General features: G+C 33.5%; 1 protein-coding gene across 7 annotated transcripts in view; it reads left to right on the top strand.

The window, feature by feature from the left end:
* Positions 1–21,593, top strand: part of LRP1 (LDL receptor protein 1) — a 627,804-nt gene that overhangs the window by 534,793 nt on the left and 71,418 nt on the right. For 5 of the 7 annotated variants that reach the window (XM_085820318.1, XM_085820321.1, XM_085820319.1 and 2 more), the window contains 4 exons: positions 63–236; positions 4,994–5,158; positions 5,993–6,065; positions 13,637–13,768. In XM_085820318.1, coding sequence (XP_085676444.1) covers positions 63–236; positions 4,994–5,158; positions 5,993–6,065; positions 13,637–13,768 — 544 coding nt within the window. The remainder of the gene's footprint in view (positions 1–62; positions 237–4,993; positions 5,159–5,992; positions 6,066–13,636; positions 13,769–21,593) is intronic. The other 2 variants (XM_085820320.1, XM_085820322.1) reach the window with 2 other exon arrangements.

A 21,593-nucleotide genomic window follows, 5' to 3' on the forward strand; every position in this document is an offset into this window, starting at 1 on the left:
AAAAAAAAAACTCAGTTGTTTGCATCAAATAATTTTGTTCCTTTTCCCCCCTTTTATTGTAGTAGAAAAACCATATAAGATTGATGTGTTTGAAGACTACATCTATATGACAACAACACCTAGCAATGCTGTGGCTCGCATGGATAAATTTGGTCATGGTAACCTAACTTACCTCATCAGAGGTTTAAATAAGGCAAATGACATAGTGCTTGTACAAGAAAACAGACAATCGAATTGTAAGCTTTGTTATTGTTATTGTTATTTTGTATTTTTGGATTTAATACTCTTTCAGGTTAATATTATTATCACTTTGAACACTATAAATCTATCTGCTCCTGCATTATAAATGCTTATACAGCATTTTATTAGATTTGTGTATTGGTGCTTTATTTAATAGCCATTAGCCTTGCATCTGTACAAGAACCAGAAGTGGTAGCATTTCATATGGAAGCACCTAATAAGTGGCCAATGTTGCCAATGAAGGGACAGACAGTTACAACCATGCCTTCTCCGGGACTCTTGCCTTGCATCTCTACAAGGACCAGAAGTGGTAGCATTTCATATGGAAGCACCTAATAAATGGCCAATGTTGCCAATGAAGGGACAGACAGTTACAACCATGCCTTCTCCGGGATTCAAACCCGGGGCCATCGTTACAGCAGTCAGGGTCACTGACCACTACCGGCTGAGTGGCCTTTGTGTAATTATTTACATTACTCTTTTGATATGCACCACATTATTAGGATGGATTCTAGATTAAGAAAATGAGAGATCAAAATATACTGCTTCACAGAAAATATGCAACTCCGTGGAGAAAATGCTTCAAATAAGATAAATCGTGACATTCAGGAAGAGGAGAAGTATTGTTTTAATTTCAAATAATTATTCATGCATTGACTGAATATACAGGAGTTTAAGTAGTATGGTGATCATTTTGCATATTTGTGTTACCATTTATGGTAAGTTAGTTAATGATATAGTATTAATAATTAACTGGCCATTTGTTCTTTACTGTTATTTTATCGATTTAAACCAACTGTCGATGCTGATGGCATTCCTAAACCCTGACTCTATGGTGGTAAGTTGTGTGATGCTCGAGGATTAGCCTGATTGTCACATCCCCTCTATATTATCCTTTGGGATCATCCTTGCTGAAATAGACTGTAAATAAATATGGTACCATCAGCTTAAATAGCTCTAGTGCAACATCACTGAAGTATATAGGATAATAATTTTATGTTAGTGGCAGTCTTCAACAAAAACGACTTGATTGCAAACCTACTTCAACTAGTCATTGAAAATTTTCTGCAGAAAATTTAGAGCATTGTACTATCTTAATATATTTTCACAGAATGCTGCCAGCTGTATATTAAGAGGCAGCTGCTGCATGATATCAGAGGAAACAATTTTTACATCATGATTTTTATCTTTTTGCTCCAGTTTCAGTTCTTTGATGCATAAATGCAAGCCATTTTCCCTAGAGAGTCCTCTGCAAAAGCATCCCTCCTCTTAAGCAGATAGCCCTCATAAACTTTGCCATATTCAGTTTACCTAATCTGAGTCCAGTAAGTCATATCTATTATGAGATTTGACCCATGATTAATTAAATCACACTGAATTTTTGCCACATTAGGATGTAAATACCAACAAGCTATTCATATCTATCAATAAATTTCTATGAAACTCATCAGATCAACAAAATTATTATGAATGTCATCTCAAAATCATTTTTTTCTTAAATTTTATCCTGGTGCAGAAAATAGTGAGAGTAAACCGTTTTCATATCCATTTGAAAGTCTTAAAAATTAACAAACCAGCTTCTCCTTTCCAATCGTACTAATAAACTTATCTTCCAAAAAGTTAAAAACATTTATTTGCTGTGAATTTTGCTCTTTTAATATCTTTTCTACTTCCAATGAAACAAAACTTCTATTATATTTATTTTTCTTCTAAAATTTGGTAATAATAGTATACTGCTAAAATTAATGATGAAAAATCTTATGTGTTTTGTTTTGTCACTACTTTTTGACATCTCCAAAATAATCTAAGATACAGAATGATGCTTCACATGTATTTCTCTGTATTCACTTATATATATTTTTAATTACCTACTTTGCTCTATTATTCTGTAAAAAATGGGAAAATTTTATGCATAAATCTAAAATTAATGCTGTTGTAAAACTTCCTGGATGTTCTTGTGATAGATATAAAAATGGCAAAAATTATTTAAGAGCATTTTTCTAATTATCTGAACAAGCCTTTAATTCAGAATTTATCAATAATAAAAGACAACCAGTTAATTTACACCAGCAGTGTGAGTTTTAGTTTGATAGTTTTGATAGTCTCCCGAAGTTGTCTTGGATAAGCTGATTTTTAGCTATTCCATTTTAAAAAGAAAAGTTTTTTTAACTAGAGAAAGTAAATCGAAAATTCCATGTCATGTTATGTCTTAGTGTGTGCATTTAAGAATGCAGGCATGTGAATTTTTATCCAAAGAGTAAAACAAAAGTTATGTCACTAACTTTAAAAACTTATTACCTTAATTATTGCAGGGATGAAAAAGAAACATTTCATGTCTTTTAAAATATTTATTCTTCATACAACTTTACAGTAGTATTTTTTATTGAATATATTATTTATTGAATATACCTTAATTATTGCAGGGATGAAAAAGAAACATTTCATGTCTTTTAAAATATTTATTCTTCATACAACTTTACAGTAGTATTTTTTATTGAATATATTTTGGTATTTAATATTTTCATGTACAATCTCGATTTAAATAGCAATAGATTGCCTGCTTGATGTTTCATTGGAAATCTGATGTAAAATAAATATGAGCCAAGAGTTTGCCCCCTTTCTTCATTGGTAAATGTTTTCCTTTTAAAGTATTTATTATGCAGATGCAAGTACTTTAGAACTTTCCCATATTCATTGGAAATCTGATGTAAAATAAATATGAGCCAAGAGTTTGCCCCCTTTCTTCATTGGTAAATGTTTTCCTTTTAAAGTATTTATTATGCAGATGCAAGTACTTTAGAACTTTCCCATAGGGAATGTGACAATCAAAAATATTTGGCCTATCTATATTTGGATATCTAAAACTTTTTTTTAAATATTGGTAAGATGTAATTAACAGCCTTTTTGGGGGGGGGCAAGTCTTTAGGAAGAATTAACAAATCCAAATGTTTTATAGGCCCAAATGAAACAAAATATTTGCGTCGTGTGTAAATAAATCTGATCAGAAGGTAACCCAAATTTTATCGAAATTATAAATGAATGAGGAAAAAAAATTATATAATGCTTAGTAGTCTAAAATTAATATTACTTATATTGTTATTGCTAATTTATGATATTAATAATTCAATATATACATTAACTTTTTTATTTTTCTTATTTAATTCATATAATTGTATATAATTATATATATATATTATCTATAGTCAAACAATTAGTTGTAAAACATCGAGTGGATATTACTTATTAATTCTATTCTTGATTCTGTTTCTAGTAGAGTTATCGTAAGCTTTCTGCTTAGGTATTTTCATCGTTTTCATTCATGTAGTAGTAGTCCTTTTTCTTTACGTTCAAAAATTTGCATTCCCACTTGCCTCTACACAGAACTTAAAAGGTGAAAAGTCCTATGCTATATAATCTCACCTGTAGAAGCGAGGATTGTGTGTCATCTTGATGTGGCTATCTGGGGTATGCGTCTTCCTAGTTATTGAATTGCCCATTAGCTGTGTTTCTCTTGAGTGTGGTGTAATAATGTGATGCTTGGACTGGAGCTGTCGAAGACAAGAATGGGAGTCCAACTGAGTTTTAGATTCATGTCTCAGACAGTGTCAAGATGTCACTCTGTTTTCCATATTATGCTCTTTCTCATATGTCATAAGTTGGCATGCTCTGTTCATCTGATGTGTCAAGTTCAAGAAAAGCTACCAATTAAAAACCTTTTGTGTAACTTACATCCAGTGTGCTACTTTAATAGGCTAACACGTTTCATACTAGAAAAGCATTCTCAACGTTGCCCCCCCCCAAAAAAAAATATTTCAGAAGTAATACTTGAGAAAGATTCTTTCAAGATATATAATTCATATGTGCTTTTTATAGGACATTACTTGCTGATGTAATGAAGCTTACTTAACTTCATTTTTGGTTACCCACTTTATTGTATGCTATGGGTGTTTATGTAATAACTAATTTCTTTTCATTTGATGTTTCCTGGTATGTAAAACTTCGAATTTATTGTGATTTCTAACTTCCCTTTTATTATTGTTATTATTTTTCTTCCAAAATGCCTTTCTTACAGCTTTCATTATTATTTTGGAAGAAGAATTTTTCTGTATTTTTTAGAAGACTTTCTGTTCTGAAATACCAGATGCGCAATCTTCATATAGAATCATTTTGTAATCTATTTCCAGCAGTTTGCCAAAAAGTTTTCAAATATTTTTAAATGATACAATAATTCTGAGATACTTTTCAAAAGATACAAAAAAAGTATTCTTCTGCCTCTTTCAACTTGTTATCAAGCCTAAAATTAGTTTAGTTATTGCATTTCAATCAATAAAAGTATTTTACTTTATCTAATTTTAAATCTGAATCATTGCTTCTTTCTCTTTTATTGGCAATTCAAGGTTTTTGTTGCTCTGTTTAATAGTAAAATGAGCTTATTAAACAGCATCAATCAATAGAAATTTAATTTTAGTCAATGCATCTATTCCTGTATTTTTCTTGTGTGAATAACTGTATACAAAATGTTTGTTTCTAAGCAAGTTTTAAATTAATATTAAAAAAAACTATTAATCTTTATATAATGTTTTGCAACTTGAAGTTAAATTTTTTAATTCTTTACCATTCATACTTGTTTTAACAAAAAAATATTGGTTATAAAGATGGGATTTTACACTAAATTTTGCAATAGCTGTGGTTTAACCAAATTTTATGTTAATTTTTTTAATTGAATATTGAAACATAATTCTTTTCTCTCCAGTTACCTCACCATGTGTGACTGATAATTTTTGTGGAATTGATGCCCTTTGCATTGCTAAAAATCAAACTTATGCCATTTGTCTGTGTTCTGAAACAGTGGATCAATCAAATGGAGATGAAAATCCAGAATGTATTGTTCCTGTTCCAAAACCATCTTCTTCATCTGGTACGTTTTCAGTTAATTAGTATTTTATTTTTCAATTCAACTGTTAGTAAATTCTTAATTTTTAGTAATGATTTATGGTTGTGAGGTTATTTCAGTAAGTCTCATGTATATTAGTAATAAAAATAAGCATTTTTTTAACTGTATGATGCTCTATCTATATTTTTTCATTCAGTTACATTTTAACTGATTATGATGCTATCTGTACTTTTTTATTCAGTTACATTTTAACTCACTTTCCATAACCAGAATATCTGAAATATTCCTTTACAGTTATAATTTTAATAAAGCCAACTTGATAATAATCAGATTAAAACCCTCTGAGGAGTCCGAGTTTTTGGATCTGTCATGAAGACCTGTATTTAAAGAACCTTTATTAGCTAAATATGTATATTTGCCTATTTTAGTCTCTATTTTCATAAACTTACATTCATCAAGATGGCATTTTATTATTAATGAAAGTAAGAAAGCAAAATATCTTAAATTATAAGCTAATATATAACAAGTGGCAAAAAATTTCATGATCGTATAAAGCCGGTCATGGCACTCGAAGGTTTTAATGCATTAATTACTAAGTATGCATATTGTTTGAAATACACAAGAGCAGCAGAACTTTTATTATAAAAAATTTCACTAAAGATCTATAAAAAAACATGATATCTTACAGCATGTAATCAAATTATCATTTGATTATAATATTTGTGTGTCAGTTTTGTAGAAACTTTATTCCCCCTCCCCCGTGGTAGACTTGTAAATTGGTTATATAAATAAAGTGTTTGTGCTATTGCTTAGGTGTATCCTCAATGTTATTATGTTATTTTATATTTTCCATTCCAGAACCATTTTGCAGGCTAACATGCTTCAATGGCGGCACATGTTCTTTGGATGAAAATAATGAACCATCTTGCAGGTAAATTTTACTTGCAGTTAAGATTTTCAAATATGTATATTTTTCATATTGAATTTGAAGCTGGCTGTATCAAAGCTATCAATAGTAATATTTTAAATGGGTTCTATTTAGTTCTGTGTCTAATTAGATATTAGTTATGACTAAATTTAAAGAATGACTGTTACCCAGCTATCTCAGATTATTTATTTTCTGATGGTAAGTTTTAAAAGAAATATTACAAATTAAGGATTAAATAAAGAATATACTTGAAATGAAACTCCATTAAAAAAAAAAAAAAAAAAAAAGGATGGAGGTTGAACAGTAAGGTGACAAAAAGGAATTATGGAATTATATTTTACACACACACACACACACACACAAAAACAAAAACAAAAAAAAAAAAAAAGAGAGAGAGAGGGAGAAAGAAAGGGGGGAAAGTTAATTTTTTATGCAAAACTTGATCATTTTATGATTGCTTTTGAAACTTTAAGTAGTGCCTTAACAAAACCACTCATTTTTTTAAATCTTTTCTTTCGTGAATTTCATTAAAAAATAGTCATAGACTTTCATAAAATTACTAGAAACTTCTTATAAAATTAAGTTCTTATTAAGATAAGAAAAAAAAAAGAAATATATAGGTTAGAAATTGGTTTTAAATTTTCATATTTAGTATAAACTAAATTTGTTTTTGTTAAATTTTGCTTTATAAATAGTGATTATGAACTAAATTACATTTAGAAACCTAAAATATATGTTTTATTTTAAATTTCAAATCAAAGTTTTGAAAGATGATAATAAAGTTTAAAATCAAAGGAGGAGAAATCTTAGATCAATTTAGCTTTTGAATAAACCTTTACTGATTTTGAGGGCAATCAGATTTATGTCTCTTCTTCAGAAGTAACAACTTTTTAATGAAATCAATGAATTTAGCAAAGAAAAAGCAAACATAGGGACATTTGTCAAAGGAAGCAGTAACTGAAAACTCTAAGATACTAAAATTTTTAAATTGCTGGGAAGAATTGGACTGGAAATAGTATCAATAACTGAAGACGCTATAGTTTTCTGAAACGTTTCTAGGAATTTTGATTGCCAGCTGAAGTAGCTTCATTTTTAATTTTGCAGAACCAAAGTCAAAATTGTTAAAGTGACCAGTTATGATTGGCTATTAAAGATTTGTTTATTTCTTTGTTTGGAGCATAGAAATTATATCCATTTTTAATTTAATTTAATTAATTTTTTTAAGTTTGGCTGATATATGTCATTCCACACTGACAGGATATGCTATAATTACTCAAAAACTAAAATGAGAAAGGATATTTTTAAGCATCAAACAACTAGTTTTATTGACAACTGAAGAAATGATGGATGGATGAACTTATGGGGAATTCAAGCAATTTTTAACTGGTAAAAGGATAAAATGAGATGGCAACAAGGTTATTGTGATTACTTCTAATAGTAAAATGTGTTTTATGATTTCAAGAGGAGAAATTTTGTAAAGCTTTTAGTAATAACCACAAGAGAAAATCTTCTGTGAGTGGTAACTGATTGTAAATAAAGGAGTTGCTAAGATGATGTGCTGATGAACAATTCTTTAAAGCATGGCACAGTACAAAGTCTCTAATCCAGACCTCAAAGCTACAAACTTTATGCGCATGTTAGGAGTCAGTTGAGTTTAGAATTTTGTTTTTGAATGTAATGAACAGGAAATTTGCATTCTAAGCAAGCAGTAGTTAAGTGGTGTATTTTTTGATTATTTCATTTTTGAACTGCGTCATGGACGCAGAGAGTGACGATCGTGTAGCTAGGAAGCTAGGAGCTCCGGAGCGACTTTGTTGGCAACACTAATTCAGCGCCACCAGTAGGCAATCCTCAGCTTCTACAAACTGCAACTACTATCACTGATATGGACACTTCTGCACCTCAGCAAACTCCTACTTCCAAGGAATTCTCGAGAAATGCTATTCAACTCTATGCTCTGAAAAATCAACATACTGATCTGATGATTGACATTCAACGACTGACGAGATCTGAGAATCCAAACAAGGAGGCCATGCTCAAGCAACTGAACCAAAAGGGTGAAAAAATTTTCTTTTCTTTGCAAACCTTATGTACAAGCCTTGGCATGAATATAATTGACCTTCCTGCCACTGAGGAGGAGTTCCTCAAACTTTGCACACATCCCCAGACCAAAAACTCTGCATCTCAAAATTCAGAAATTTCTAATAACACACCTCAACCTAATCCTGCAAAAGATATTAAAAAATCTGACTCTAAAAAACGCACTTGCCCAGTTGATTCAGACGTGTTTTCTATCCCACCCAAACATCTTATTGCCAAAAAAAACACAGTCTAATAAACCAAATTAATGACAGTAACAACCTACCTAGCACTTCTAACTCATTTAATAGTATTCAGCACACCACAGAAAACTTAGAAAACCCACACAGCAGCTGGCTGTCATTCAAAGCCAAAAATTCAAGCTCCGCCATCCATATTTATCAAACGAAGAGCTGATGGGTATTTTCTTTTAACCCAGCTCAGAAGACACGCTACTTCTGTCCAATCAAAACAGGACATTGATTTCTTAAGACTTACCACTGCTAATGAAGAAGATTATAGAATAGTTGTTAGATTTCTATTCAAATCACATACTCTCAAGTCAGAAAGACCACTGAAAATTGTTATCAGAGGACTTCCCTCTAACACACCTATCAATGTTGTACAGGCTGCGATTGAAGTACTTGGTTTTAAGATACATAAAATCTCCCAGCTCAAGAGATGACAAACCAAGATGCCGATGGCACTGTTTTATCTACAGATATGCAACAGCCTCAAGGCCGACGAAATCTACAACGTGACTGAGCCACTAGGCACCGAGGTTGCTATCGAACACTTCAAGGGACAGAAGGGACCATCCCAGTGCTGCCATTGCCAGGGATTTTTTCATTCCTCAGAGGTCTGTACTCTACCCAGATGCTGCGTTCGATATGCAGGACCCCACCAAGCGAAAGATTGCACAAAACCTTACGATGAGCCTATGAAGTGCGCCAACTGCCTTGGACAGCATGCAGCAAACTGGCAATTCTGTCTTAAATTTCCTGGATCTAAAAAAAATTCTGCATCTAAACCAAGTACCAAGCCCAGTCTGACTATTGAACAAGCACAAAACATTAATAATCATAAAGCATTTCCTACACTGCCAGCTGCACCCACACCCAGTACAAATTATATTTGCCCTGGAGTTTCATTCTCCTCTGTCCTTACGGGTATGCAACAGGCTGCACCCCATTATATTCCAAATTACTCAGTCCCTCAAGGAGCAAATTCGGCCCTAAATTGTACTGAAATCCTTATGGCTGTAATCCAAATTTCTAATCAACCTGGAATTGACCAAAATAGATTAATGTTAGCGTTTAAAAATGCTCTACCTCAGCTCAGAGTGGCTCCATCTGATACTGATGCTGCTTACTACATCTTTGAGAGCTATATTACACTCAAATTTTCTGAAAATCCCCAACATTAAAATTCAATACTTAGAAAGGGTTGAAACAACTACAATTATGCACCTGGAATGCAAATGGCATCTCAAACAAATTCCATGAGTTCAGAGATTATGTTGAAGAGAAAGGTTATGACATAATTTTTGTCCAAGAGACCAAACTCCCGCCAGAGAGAGCTCCTAATCTTGCAAAGGCTGCTGATACTCGTGATAGATTTCGTGGTGGCACATGTGTCTATATCAAAAATAATATACCACATATTGATTTGGCACTATTTCGAAACATTCCTTTTGCATACTGCGTGACTGTGGAAAACTGTTTATCCTCAGATCACAACCCCATGATCATCGACCTTAGCTGTAATCTTATTAATCCAAATTCTCCAGCATTCGTCTATACAAATTGGAACAATTTCAGATTTAAACTTAAAAATAAAATTCTACCCTCCTTTGAAATAAAATCCAGCCATGACATAGAAACGTCAGTTTATCAATTAACATCCACTTTAACTGGTACTTATAAAGAAGTATCAAAACCCACCCTTAGACCCAATTTTCGTAAACTTCCTCCTGAAATTAAATCCAAAATTAAAGAAAAGAATAAAGTACGAAGACTTTGGCAAAGATGTAGGAATCCTGATTTAAAATTACAACTTTTTATTCTCCAAAATGAGATCAAGGCATCATGTGACCAATTCTACCAATCACAATACTTGAACTACATTCAGTCTTTAACGACCATTGACAACAGTCTTTGGCGTTCATCAGCCAGACTACGTAAAAACAAATCACACATTCTGTCCTTAGCTACTGATGCAGTGGTGGCTCATATAGACACCGAGAAGACAGAATTAATTGCTGACTGTCTCCAAATCCAATTCACACCCTATAATGAAGGAATTTTTGCGAACAACGCTAATTCTTTCCAACAAGATGTTGAACATTTCCTTTCATCTTCTTTCACAAGAGAAATACAGTACACAACCATGAGCAAAGTAAGTGAATACATTACCAAGCTCAAACCCAAAAAAACACCTGGATTGGACTCTATCTTGAATCATATGATTAAATACTTGCCCTCCAATTACCTATTTTTCTAAGTAATGCTTATAAATTATATGATCATGCATTGTTATTTTCCTCAAGGCTGGAAAAGAGCACTTATCGTGCCTATTGCAAAAACTGCCAGAGCCATTCTAATCCTCAAAATTACAGACTTATCAGCCTCCTATCTTTGTTATCTAAAATATACGAATTTATGCTACTTAAATGCCTAAATGATTTTCTCCGAAATCACAACGTTCTGATCGATGAACAATTTAGATTTTGAGCAAAACTCTGCACCATGCACCAGCTGCTGAAGACAGTGGAGTTCATTCACGAAGGGTTTCGTAGCAAAATGCTTAGCAGCCTTTGCACACTATTTCTTGATATTGTCAAAGCATTTGATAGGACTTGGCATATAGGAATTATTATCAAGCTCATACGACTTGATCTTCTGGCTCAGTTAATTCACATAATTAACTCTTATCTTGCTAATAGATCTTTCTCTGTACGAGTTAATTCTATCATTTCGGCTCCCTGTCCAATTCTCAGCGGTGTAGCTCAGGGTAGTCTCCTCGGACCGACTTTGTTCAACATATTTATAAATGACATACCATGGAAAATCAAAATTAATGTTGCTAAATGTGCAGGTGGTATCTTGAAACGAGGCCCCCTCCCATATCCTACCATTAATTTAAGGTTTTTCAACGACTATATTCCCTGGTTAAACTCTTACAAGTCTCCTAGGAGTGTTACTTGATTCAAAATTACTCTTGCACCTCCATATTGATCATACTTTGAAAAAAGTAAAGGCTGCCAGATCCCAACTTTACCACCTTTTAGCTCCAAAGAGTCATCTGTCAGTCAAAAACAAAATCCTTCTATATACCTCTGTTATAAGACCCATATTTTTGTATGCTTGTACTATTTGGGGTACGGCTGCAAAGACATGTGAAAAAATTTCAATCTTTTCAGAGTAAAACACTATGAATGGCCCTAAACGCAGCCTGGTACGTCCGTACAGATGTAATTCATTCGGACTTAAACATTAAACCTGTGGGTTATGTCATTAAAAAACTTAGTCAAAATTTATTCATCAAAATTGAGCAGACTGATAACTGAGCATTGCAACAACTACCAGCATATGATCCAGTGATTCCCAGCTCACAGAAGAAACCAACAGCCATCATTGGTCGGGACTACGGCATCTACCCACCACCTAAAAAGCATAGACATGCCCCTACAACACCAGTTCTTGACGCCGCGCTGTGAAGAAAGGTCGTCTCCTCAATGAGCTGCGATATAATTGCTTTCATTTACTAAAGATATACCAACATCTTTTCTGCAACCTGAGAAGTGGTCATTTTGCAAGGTTATCATTCTGTTCACTATAGAATCACATCTCCCGCAGAAACTAATTCTGCCTTGAATATTTTCTCGTGATAATTTTATTATTTGCACTTTCATTTTATGCCACATGCCAATGAGCCTATTAATTGTAAAATCTTTCCTCTCCGCTATTTGCTTTAGTGTTGTATTGTGTATAAAAAAATATAAAATACCAAAAAAATTTTTAAAAATTAAAAATACAAGAAAATGATTAAAAATCTAAAAACTTAAAAAAAAATATGTATTCTTAAGTTTTATAAATTCTTGCTATCCCTAACCTTTCTCGAGCCATCTGGCTCCCTCTAGTGAGCATCAAGTTAAATATTTATGCAATTTTCCTATTTCTGCTTGCTTTTATTTAATTCTGAGGAGGAGGTACATGGTTTTGAACCATAGGCACTCCGTAACTTTTAATCATTGGCATTTGCTGGCATTTCAGTTAATGTTGCAGATTGCATATGCATTTACGCATGTGCATAATGCGTTTACACGTGCACGTTTAATGTATAACGTATGGTATAAGCTAGGCTAAAATTATCTAAGGCATTTCAGTTAATGTTGCAGATTGTGCTGTTCCTTAATCTTCTAATTGGATCCGGCTTATTATTTTTGGCAGATTGTTAGAGCAATTTTATAAAAAGTAGGCTTGAACTTTCGATTATGTCGAAAAGAATTTCAAATTCTGGAGCTACCAAAGGATCTACAAAGCGAAAGCATGTTTCGATGTCCATCAAACAAAAAGTGGAATTACTACAAAAAATGGATAGAGGCATATCCGTCTCAAAATTATGCGAGGAGTATGACATTGGAAAGTCAACCGTATATGACATAAGCAAAAAGAAGAAGGAATTTTTTTAATATTTTGTGGATTCCGACACCCCACTCGCAATGACTAACAGAAAAAGGGTTCGTTATGCTAAAAGTGACTATCATGACAAAGTCATGAATGTTTAATAAAGTAAACAAATAAATATTAAGTTTTTTTTTTTTTTTTTTTTTTTTTTTTTTTTTGTAAATTTTGATACTCTTTAGATCATAATTACTCTTTATTTCATAAATTACGGTTTCATATTTTTAATTGTATAATTTCTGCATGCCATCTTACCAGATTTAAATTGATGATCTATAATTCAGAAAACCCCTAATCCGGAATCGCTGAAGTCCCGAGGAGTCCGGATTACGGACTTTGTATTGTACATGAGATTTTTAAAGAAAATCTACTTCCGTTTCTTTCTGCTCCTTTTTTTTTTTTTTTTTTTTTTTTTTTTTTTGTTTGGCACTGTTGTTGCTTAGCAATGTGGTATGATTTCACATGAAGAAGTGAGCAAACAGAAAACCCTTACAGTGAACAATAGGGTTGAACTAAAATTAATTCTGTATAATATTAGAATATCAAGGAAAGAAAAAGATTGTCTAATTCAGTTTAAAAAATGAACTGAATGATCAGATCAATCCGATTCATCATAGATAAGATCTTGGTTATATCTTTTTTATTGCTACGTAATGCCATGAATGGTCATTGACATAGTGAATTCAGAAAGTAAAAAGACAGTTTTTCAAATAAGTTTTAAAAAAGGGTAATAAAGTTACTATCATCATTGTGCAATTTTAATGCATGCATTTTAAATGAGTTATGTACTTTTTTTTCCCCCATCTTCAGCTGTAAACCTGAATATGATGGTTCTCAGTGTGAGAATTCAAGATGTGCAAATATCTGTAAAAATGAAGGTGTATGCTATGCAGATATGTCCAAAAATAATGCTCATTATCTGAAGCCTGATCTAAAGTGCAAGTAAGCTATCTTGCTGTCTTATAGTCAAACTTTTCATTGTATATTTTTTTCATATCTTAAATATGGGAAGAGTGTCGAATAAAAATAAGACACATTTAAGTTTTTTTTTTTATTATTATTTTTTATTTTTTTAGTTCAAAGAAGCATTAGCTCAGAAGGGGTATTAATTTTGTTTTGGCATTTTACGTCGATTCACTATAAACAGTGAATCACTTTTTAAATTCTTGCCACCAAATATTATTGCTCTGTATTATATTTAAAGAAATTAAATGATGGAAATGTATGTATGTTTCTTGCATTGTGATAAAACAACCGTACCTAGAGCCATGAAATTTTGAATAACGTACGTCTCCACCTGAATATAGGCATTTCGAAGCCCGAATTTGGAATTTGTTTTATTATCTATTTCATATTTTGTAAAACATTTGTGATTTTTTGATTAAGAAACTCAAGGATTTCAAAGCAAGTAATGGCAACACTGTACGGGGTAAAAAACATTTTTATCTCCAACCCGCGAGACTGTGTATCGGAAATTCTAAAAAATAAAATATTTTGTGATATTGCTATTGGATTGAATTTTATGGTTTAAGTGCGAAGAACGTGATATTTAATAAATAAAGGTAACACACAAAACATTAAAACAATACCCCTTCAGGCATAATATAAATTCTGAAAGCTTTCAGACTTTTTTAATGGGTATTATTTTTTCTCTTTATTTTTTTCCAAATTAATATTGCTATTCATTTAAAATTAAAATTTACATCAGAATGTTATTTAGTTCTTTTTGGATGTAGATATTTAAATTCCAGTATAAACTCCTTTTTGGCTTATTGTCCTATCTTATGAAAATTTACCCTGGCTGTTTTCATGCCCAGTAAAACTTTTTTTTAGAGGCTGACTTTAATAATTGAAAATACATTCTCTAATTGTGTCAGATGTTTAGATTCCCTTTCCCCCAGGAAGTCTGAGATCTGGACTTGACAGGACTTCGGCAATCGCGGATTTGGGGTTTTTCCAGAATTTTAGATTATCAATTTAAATCTACTAAGACAGCATGTAGAAATGATAAAATTAAAAATATTAAATTGTGATTTATGAAATAATGAAGCATTTATGATCTAAAGAGTGTCGATATTTACGAAAAAAAAGGGCTTAATGTTTATTTGTTTACTTTATTAAACATTTCTTTCAATGTAAGTTGTTTAAGTTGCTTAGTTTTTTATGCTAGTACTTTCTCTTTAATTCTGTAGACAGATCTAAATTTTTGTTCAGTTACGGGGTTCCACTGTACAAGTCTTGTAAATGCTGTGTCGAGAATTCCGACTAACTTGTCAATTGAAAATTTTTCATTTTCAATATCTTCTGTGTCACTTTCTTCATTATCAGTAGCGGTATTTTACGGATCTAGAAGCATGCTGCAGATTTAGCCATCTGTTAATTGATTGATAATTGGGGTATATTCATCGCAATGAAAAACTTCTGTTATATCATCTTCATTTATTACCGCTTCTCCGCATTTATTTACAAAATCCATTAATTGGAAAATTTAACCCTTAGTTTGCGACATCCCAAAATCTTCAAAATCCGCAGCTATCATCTTCATCAACCTCACTGTGAAATAGTAAATAGTACCAAAATCAATAGTAAATAAGCCCGAAGCATATTAAAATCATGTCTTATTTGCAGATGAAAGAAAATTTAACATTTTGATTCCAATGGCGTATAATTATATGGAGAACAAAAAATGAGGAGCTTAATTCCAAGACCTTGTTTGGTACAGTAAAGCATGACAGTAGAGGTGTTGTCAAGGGTACTTGTGTGAGGGTGCATTTCAGCAGCAGGAGTAAATAATTTAGTGTTTACTGACGGCACAATGAACCTGCTTTTTATCTAAATATTTTAAAAGTTAATTTAAAATTATCTGCCCAAAATTTGGATACTGGAAACAACTTTGTTTTTTATCAGGATAACAATTCTAAGCACACTGCCCTCAACAATCACTTTTTGGGTATCTGTAATTGTCCACGTGTTTTGAAAACACCACCTCATTCACCAGATTTAAACCAACAAAAGATATCTGGAGAGAATGGATGTCAGAGTACAAAGACATAACATTAAAACAAAAAACGAACTAAACAGTAATGATGGAAGAATGGAGGAATATTGATTCAGATATTACAAAGAGGTGGTGAACTTAAAGCTCAGATGTTTGAAAGCTGTCGTATGTATTACAAAATATTAACTGATGGAAATACTACAATGTTTACTAATATGTGCAGATTTCTTTAAAGCATACGAAGACTTTTGTGAGGTAACTTTTCTGTTACCTTTTTTATTATTGATTTTCCAAAAAAAGTTTTAATATGTTCATAAAATAATTAATTAGTTTCGCTAAGAGAAATTTTTAGATATTATTAAAAAATTTTCATTCTAAAATATTAATTTTTATTAATAAATAAGGCAATATTTCACTGAAACTCATAAGTGTCCGAACACTTTTGTGAGCCACTGTATGTTCAATATACTTTCAATTACAAAAGGGTTTTAAATAAGAAAAATATTAACATTATGGCATTTTTATATTCAAAAATTCAATTTCATGAAAGTAATGGAATCATAACTTTTATACTTTTTTCTGGTCCGCATAGTTAAACTTAATGAAAGTTTATACTTATTTTGTAAAATAAAACAAAATGTTTGACTCCCATTGAACAAAGCTGGCAAACATATTTAATTTCATAATTTGACATAATGTTTCCTGAAAATTGAGGGATCATACACAAATTGAAGAATGAAACATTTAAATTAATGTATAATTAAAAATCCGAAATTTTGAATGAAATATCTCAAAGTTTGTCATACAGGACTTCAACCTTTAAAAAAAAATGGGGTAGAGGGACAATGAGAACAAGCATTCACTTTTACTTAGTATATGGAGCTACAAAATGTTCTATTTTATAATGTTTATAAGAATTTACTTTTTAAATTAAAAATTACTATAATAGGAATATTTGCATCATTTAAAACATATTCATCATTAATTTTAAGTGCATGACTGCAGCCAAAAATTCCAAAAATAAAACTGCATAATGACTTTTATGGCAAAACTGTATCTATCTATATATAAATATGTGTGGGTATGTGCACACTGATGTGCATGTTCACTGTGTATTAAAAAAGTTTCTTGTTTACTTTCTCATTTCGATATGCAACCAAAAGAATTTGCTGTCCAGATAGTATAGTGGTTAGGAATGCCTGACTGCAATACCTAAGGGCCTGGGTTTGAATCTCGGAGAAAGCATGGATGTAAAATTGTCTGTCCCTTCATAGGATGTAACGGTGTCGGCCTATTAGGTGCCTGTGCCTCTACAATACCCAATACAATGGCCACCACTTCTGGCCTTAGAAGTGACCGATACCATTATAGGCAAGTGCCTGCCATTGGGGACAGCATAATATGCCAACAATCTGAAAACTAAATGTGTAAAAGCTACGAGGGCTGTAAATTAAGTAATGGCAACATAGGTAAAAATCAATTTTAATGAGCTTACAAGTACAATTGCATTACATTCCTTCTATGTAATCACTGGCGAAGTTTATAACATTTTGCGAAATGTCAGGAAGCCATTGTAGACCAGTGACAAGGTGTTGATTGTTGATGTGAGCGACCGAGCCTCCTACTGCGAGGAGCACAGATGAAACATCATGAAATTGGTGACCTCGGAGGGGTTCCTTCAACTTCGGAAACAGATCTAAGTCACAAGAACTCATGTCAGGTGAGTAGGGAGGGTGTTCCAGGATTTCCCACTGCCACCGTCGCAAAAGGAGAGTGACATTGTTTGCGACATGGCAACGAATGTTGTCATGCAATACGATAGGGAGATTGTTGTGCAGTAAACGTGGCCATTTGTGCCGCATAGCCAGACACAGATAGTGCTGTAGAAATCGGCAATAAAGTAAAAGTCCAGAAATCCGCAAAGCTTGGGATCAGAGGTTGTGCGGATTTTAGGATTTTACGGATTTCAGGACAGAAAAGATAAAGCATAATATTCGGACTAAAAGTGCAAAATAAATAAGCCGTATTAGATACATTTAATTAAATTATTACATACATTATTGCAATAATTTATTGTATTCATTAAATATAAAAAAATGTTAGGATTAGCACCATTTAAATAGCTTTTAAACTGTTGATCATCCTACAGCTACTGCATGCAGATTAACTAAAGGCATAAAAACCTTAACCGGCAGGCAAGAGCAGCATAATTTAATCACTTTTAAAGAAAAAATGCACAATTTACCAACATAAGGGGGGGGGAAAAAAAAAAAAAACTGAGCTTGCCAAGCCAGGTAATAGAGTTGGTATATATACAGGATGCATATATGCATATGGTATATATATTGTAAGGATCTTAAGTTTTACTAACGTTTATTTTATTTTAAATCTTTACTATCACTTCTTATTTTCTACTTCCGGCCAGAATTATAAGCGTGAAGGAGTTTATGCAAAGTTGTCTGGCGAACGCCAAGTATTTAAGTGTGGCCTTTTTGCCAAGCAGAAGAGAGGAAGCCATGAGTTCGAAGCAGGCCGCTTACCTTAGAAGTTACGCAGTTGCTACTTTGCCTTCCAGGCCAGAGGTTTTAATCCTCTTGATAAATTAAACGTATTGTAGTGTTCACAGTCTCTGTGCTACATACGCTTTCTGTTATTATAAGGCCAATCTTATTCTAAAGTTAAATTAGAGTTTAGTTTTATTTTGATATCTTTTAAGTTAGACCCCGAGTGGAGGGTCATTGTATTCCGAAGTACGGAAGTCATTGTATATAAAGAAAAAAATAAAGGGTTTTGTATACCCTTCGTCTGTATCCTGTCTACTTACTACAATTAGTGAACATAGCTTTAGTAAGCTCTCTGTTCTAGTCAGGTCATTGTATGTTTCCGAAGAAGGTTAGAAGAAACATTGAACCTGATAGTGGCGCCCGACGAAGAATAACCATGGCCGAGTTTCAAGAAGAACCTGTGCTGCCTGCAGAAACAGCTCAGAATCCAGAAATGCCAGCTGCCGCCCTGGAAGGATTTGGGTATATTGTCCAGACCATGCGCGCTTCGATGAAACCAGAAGCAACGTTTAATGGAAACTCACAGGTAACCAGTTTTTTGGAAAAATTGGATGACCACTTCATGCTCTACCCCGTGCACGAGTTTCAAAAAGTTACCTTAGCTACCAGCGCTTTGAGGGGCCAAGCGCTTAACTGGTTCAAATGTATCGGCAGAAGTCTCTTGGGTCAAGCAGGAAGTCCCACCTATACTTACGAAAATTTTAAGACTGCCTTAGTAAAAGCCTTCCCTGTCGTAAGAGATCGTGCAAGTTTAGAAACGGAACTCTTCAGTATATACCAGCAACGAATCGAAAATCTTTCCACCTTTATTTTAAGAAAACTTCACATCTTTAAACTCTTGTATGGAAACCGTCCGGATCCTGAAATAATTCAAGTGATTTTGCCGAGGTTACTACCCCAAGTGCAAGACTTTATTGAATTGAGAAATCCGACTACACTGGAAAAATTATTTGAGCTAGCAATCCAGTTTGAAAGTAGAAGAACGGCGGACGTCGAAAGAAGACGCCAATATCAACAGCGAAACCAATTTGGTACGCCAAGACTACAGCAAACTCAAGCACATGGCTACGGAGAAAAAGCGAATCAGTGGGCAAGGAAACCCGAGCATTCAAAAACAGCCGGCGAACGTCGACAGTTCAATAGCAACCCAGGAAAAAAGTCTCAAGGCCAGTGGAGAAAGAAGGAAAGCACCGAAAGAAAAAATAATTTAAACTAAAACGGATTTCTGCTGACGAGAGGGTGCGGAAATCCGAAGGCCACGAAAACCCCTCTTCCTACAAGTTAAATACAGTAATGGTGAAAAATTTAACTCTTCCGAAGATTGAAGTCTTGGTAAATAATATCCCGGCCACCGCACTCCTGGATACCGGCGCGCAGTGTTCCTGTGTGGCAGAAGTCTTTTTTAGAAAGTATTTTCGCAAATACCGCATATATAATGCGGATAATACAACAGTATTAGCGGCGCAAGGAGAACAATGTAAGTGCGTAGGTAAAGTACCTTTGTACATCCGTATCAAGGACGAACAAGTAAAGGTGATGTTTTTTATAGTAAAGAATTTGCAAGCACACTTAATACTAGGAATAGACTTTCTTTCAGACGCACAAGCTACACTGGATTTTAATGAAGCGTCTCTTAAGCTGACGATGAAACCAGTGCGTGTAGAAAAGGTTGAACCGCCAAGGGTAAATCTCGACCACCTGCCTAATGACGAGCAAGATAGAATCCGACAAGTGGTAAGTGAATTTGCTTCCTTATTTAGTGATATTCCAGGATTTACCCAGGTTACTAACCATGGTATTGACACCGGAGATGCATTGCCGGTTCGTCAAAAACCATACCGGTATGATAAGAATAAGGAAAAAATTATAGAATGGCATATTACCGATATGCTACGTAAAAAGATCGTAACGCCTATCTCAAGTAGTTATGCTAGTCCGGTGGTTTTATGTAAGAAAAATAATGATTATCCTTTGGAGCATCCAAAAAGGTGGAGATTCGCTATTTATTACCGTAAATTAAATTCCATAACGAAATATCCGGTATATCCGTTACCGATCATAGAAGAAATTTTAAGGAACATAAAATCAACCAAATTTATGACAACTTTAGACTTAACGAATGGTTATTTTCAAATAGGGATCAGGCCTGAGGACGTGCCTAAGACTGCTCTTATAACCAAGTCTGGCACTTATGCATTTTTGCGAATGCCGTTTGGCCTTTCAGGCGCCCCAGCAACATTTCAGCGATGCATGGACATTGTGTTAAGACCTGTTCTCGGAAAGTCCACATTTATCTATTTAGACGATATCATTATTACTAGTGATAATCTACACCAACATGTACAGGATTTAAGACAGGTGTTTTCTTTATTAAATGAGGCTGGTCTAAAAGTTAATGTCGAAAAATGCAAATTTGCAGCCCCTGAATTAAAATATTTAGGTTACAAAATATCGCAAAAAGGGATCGAGACAGATGAATCAAAAATAATCGCTGTACAAAAGTATCCGACTCCAAACACGGCAAAGAAGCTCTCTTCTTTTCTAGGACTTTGTTCATATTATAGGTCCTTTATAAAAGATTTTGCGGCTATCGCTGAGCCATTGTTAAAATTAAAAAGGAAAAAGGCAAGATTCTCGTGGACGGCCGAAGCCAATAGTGCTTTCGAAAAATTAAAACAAGCATTAACGCAAGCCCCTGTGTTGAAATTTCCTGAAAAGGATGAAAATTTAGAAATTTCAGCGGATGCTTCGGATTATGCGGTAGGAGCGGTACTTTCGCAAAATCAGCAGCCAGTGGCATTTTTTAGCCGAACTTTAAATCAAACACAAAGAAACTATTCCGCGACCGAGAGAGAGGCACTTGCAGTTCTGTTAGCAGTGCAAAAGTTCCGAGTCTATTTTGGAAAGGCGCCGATAACAATATATTCTGATCATGCGGCGGTAACTAGATTGTACTCTGGAAAAAATTTATCCCCAAGGTTAATAAGATGGGCACTCAAGCTGCAAGAATATAATCTGGTAATCGAGCATACCCCCGAAAAGGAAAATATCGTAGCAGATGCCCTGTCACGAATTAAATTAGACGAACAGGGTAATACCGTAAAAGTTGCAATGCTGACAGCGTGTACAATAAATTCCCGAGAAACTGTAATAACCGAACTGGGTAAGGATCCTGAGTTTGGAAGTATTTATGAGTATTTGAAGG

This window comes from Stegodyphus dumicola, chromosome 7 (genome assembly GCF_044657685.1).
Source record: "Stegodyphus dumicola isolate Sdum_Otavi_A_Nest chromosome 7, ASM4465768v1".
Classification (NCBI taxonomy): domain Eukaryota; kingdom Metazoa; phylum Arthropoda; class Arachnida; order Araneae; family Eresidae; genus Stegodyphus; species Stegodyphus dumicola.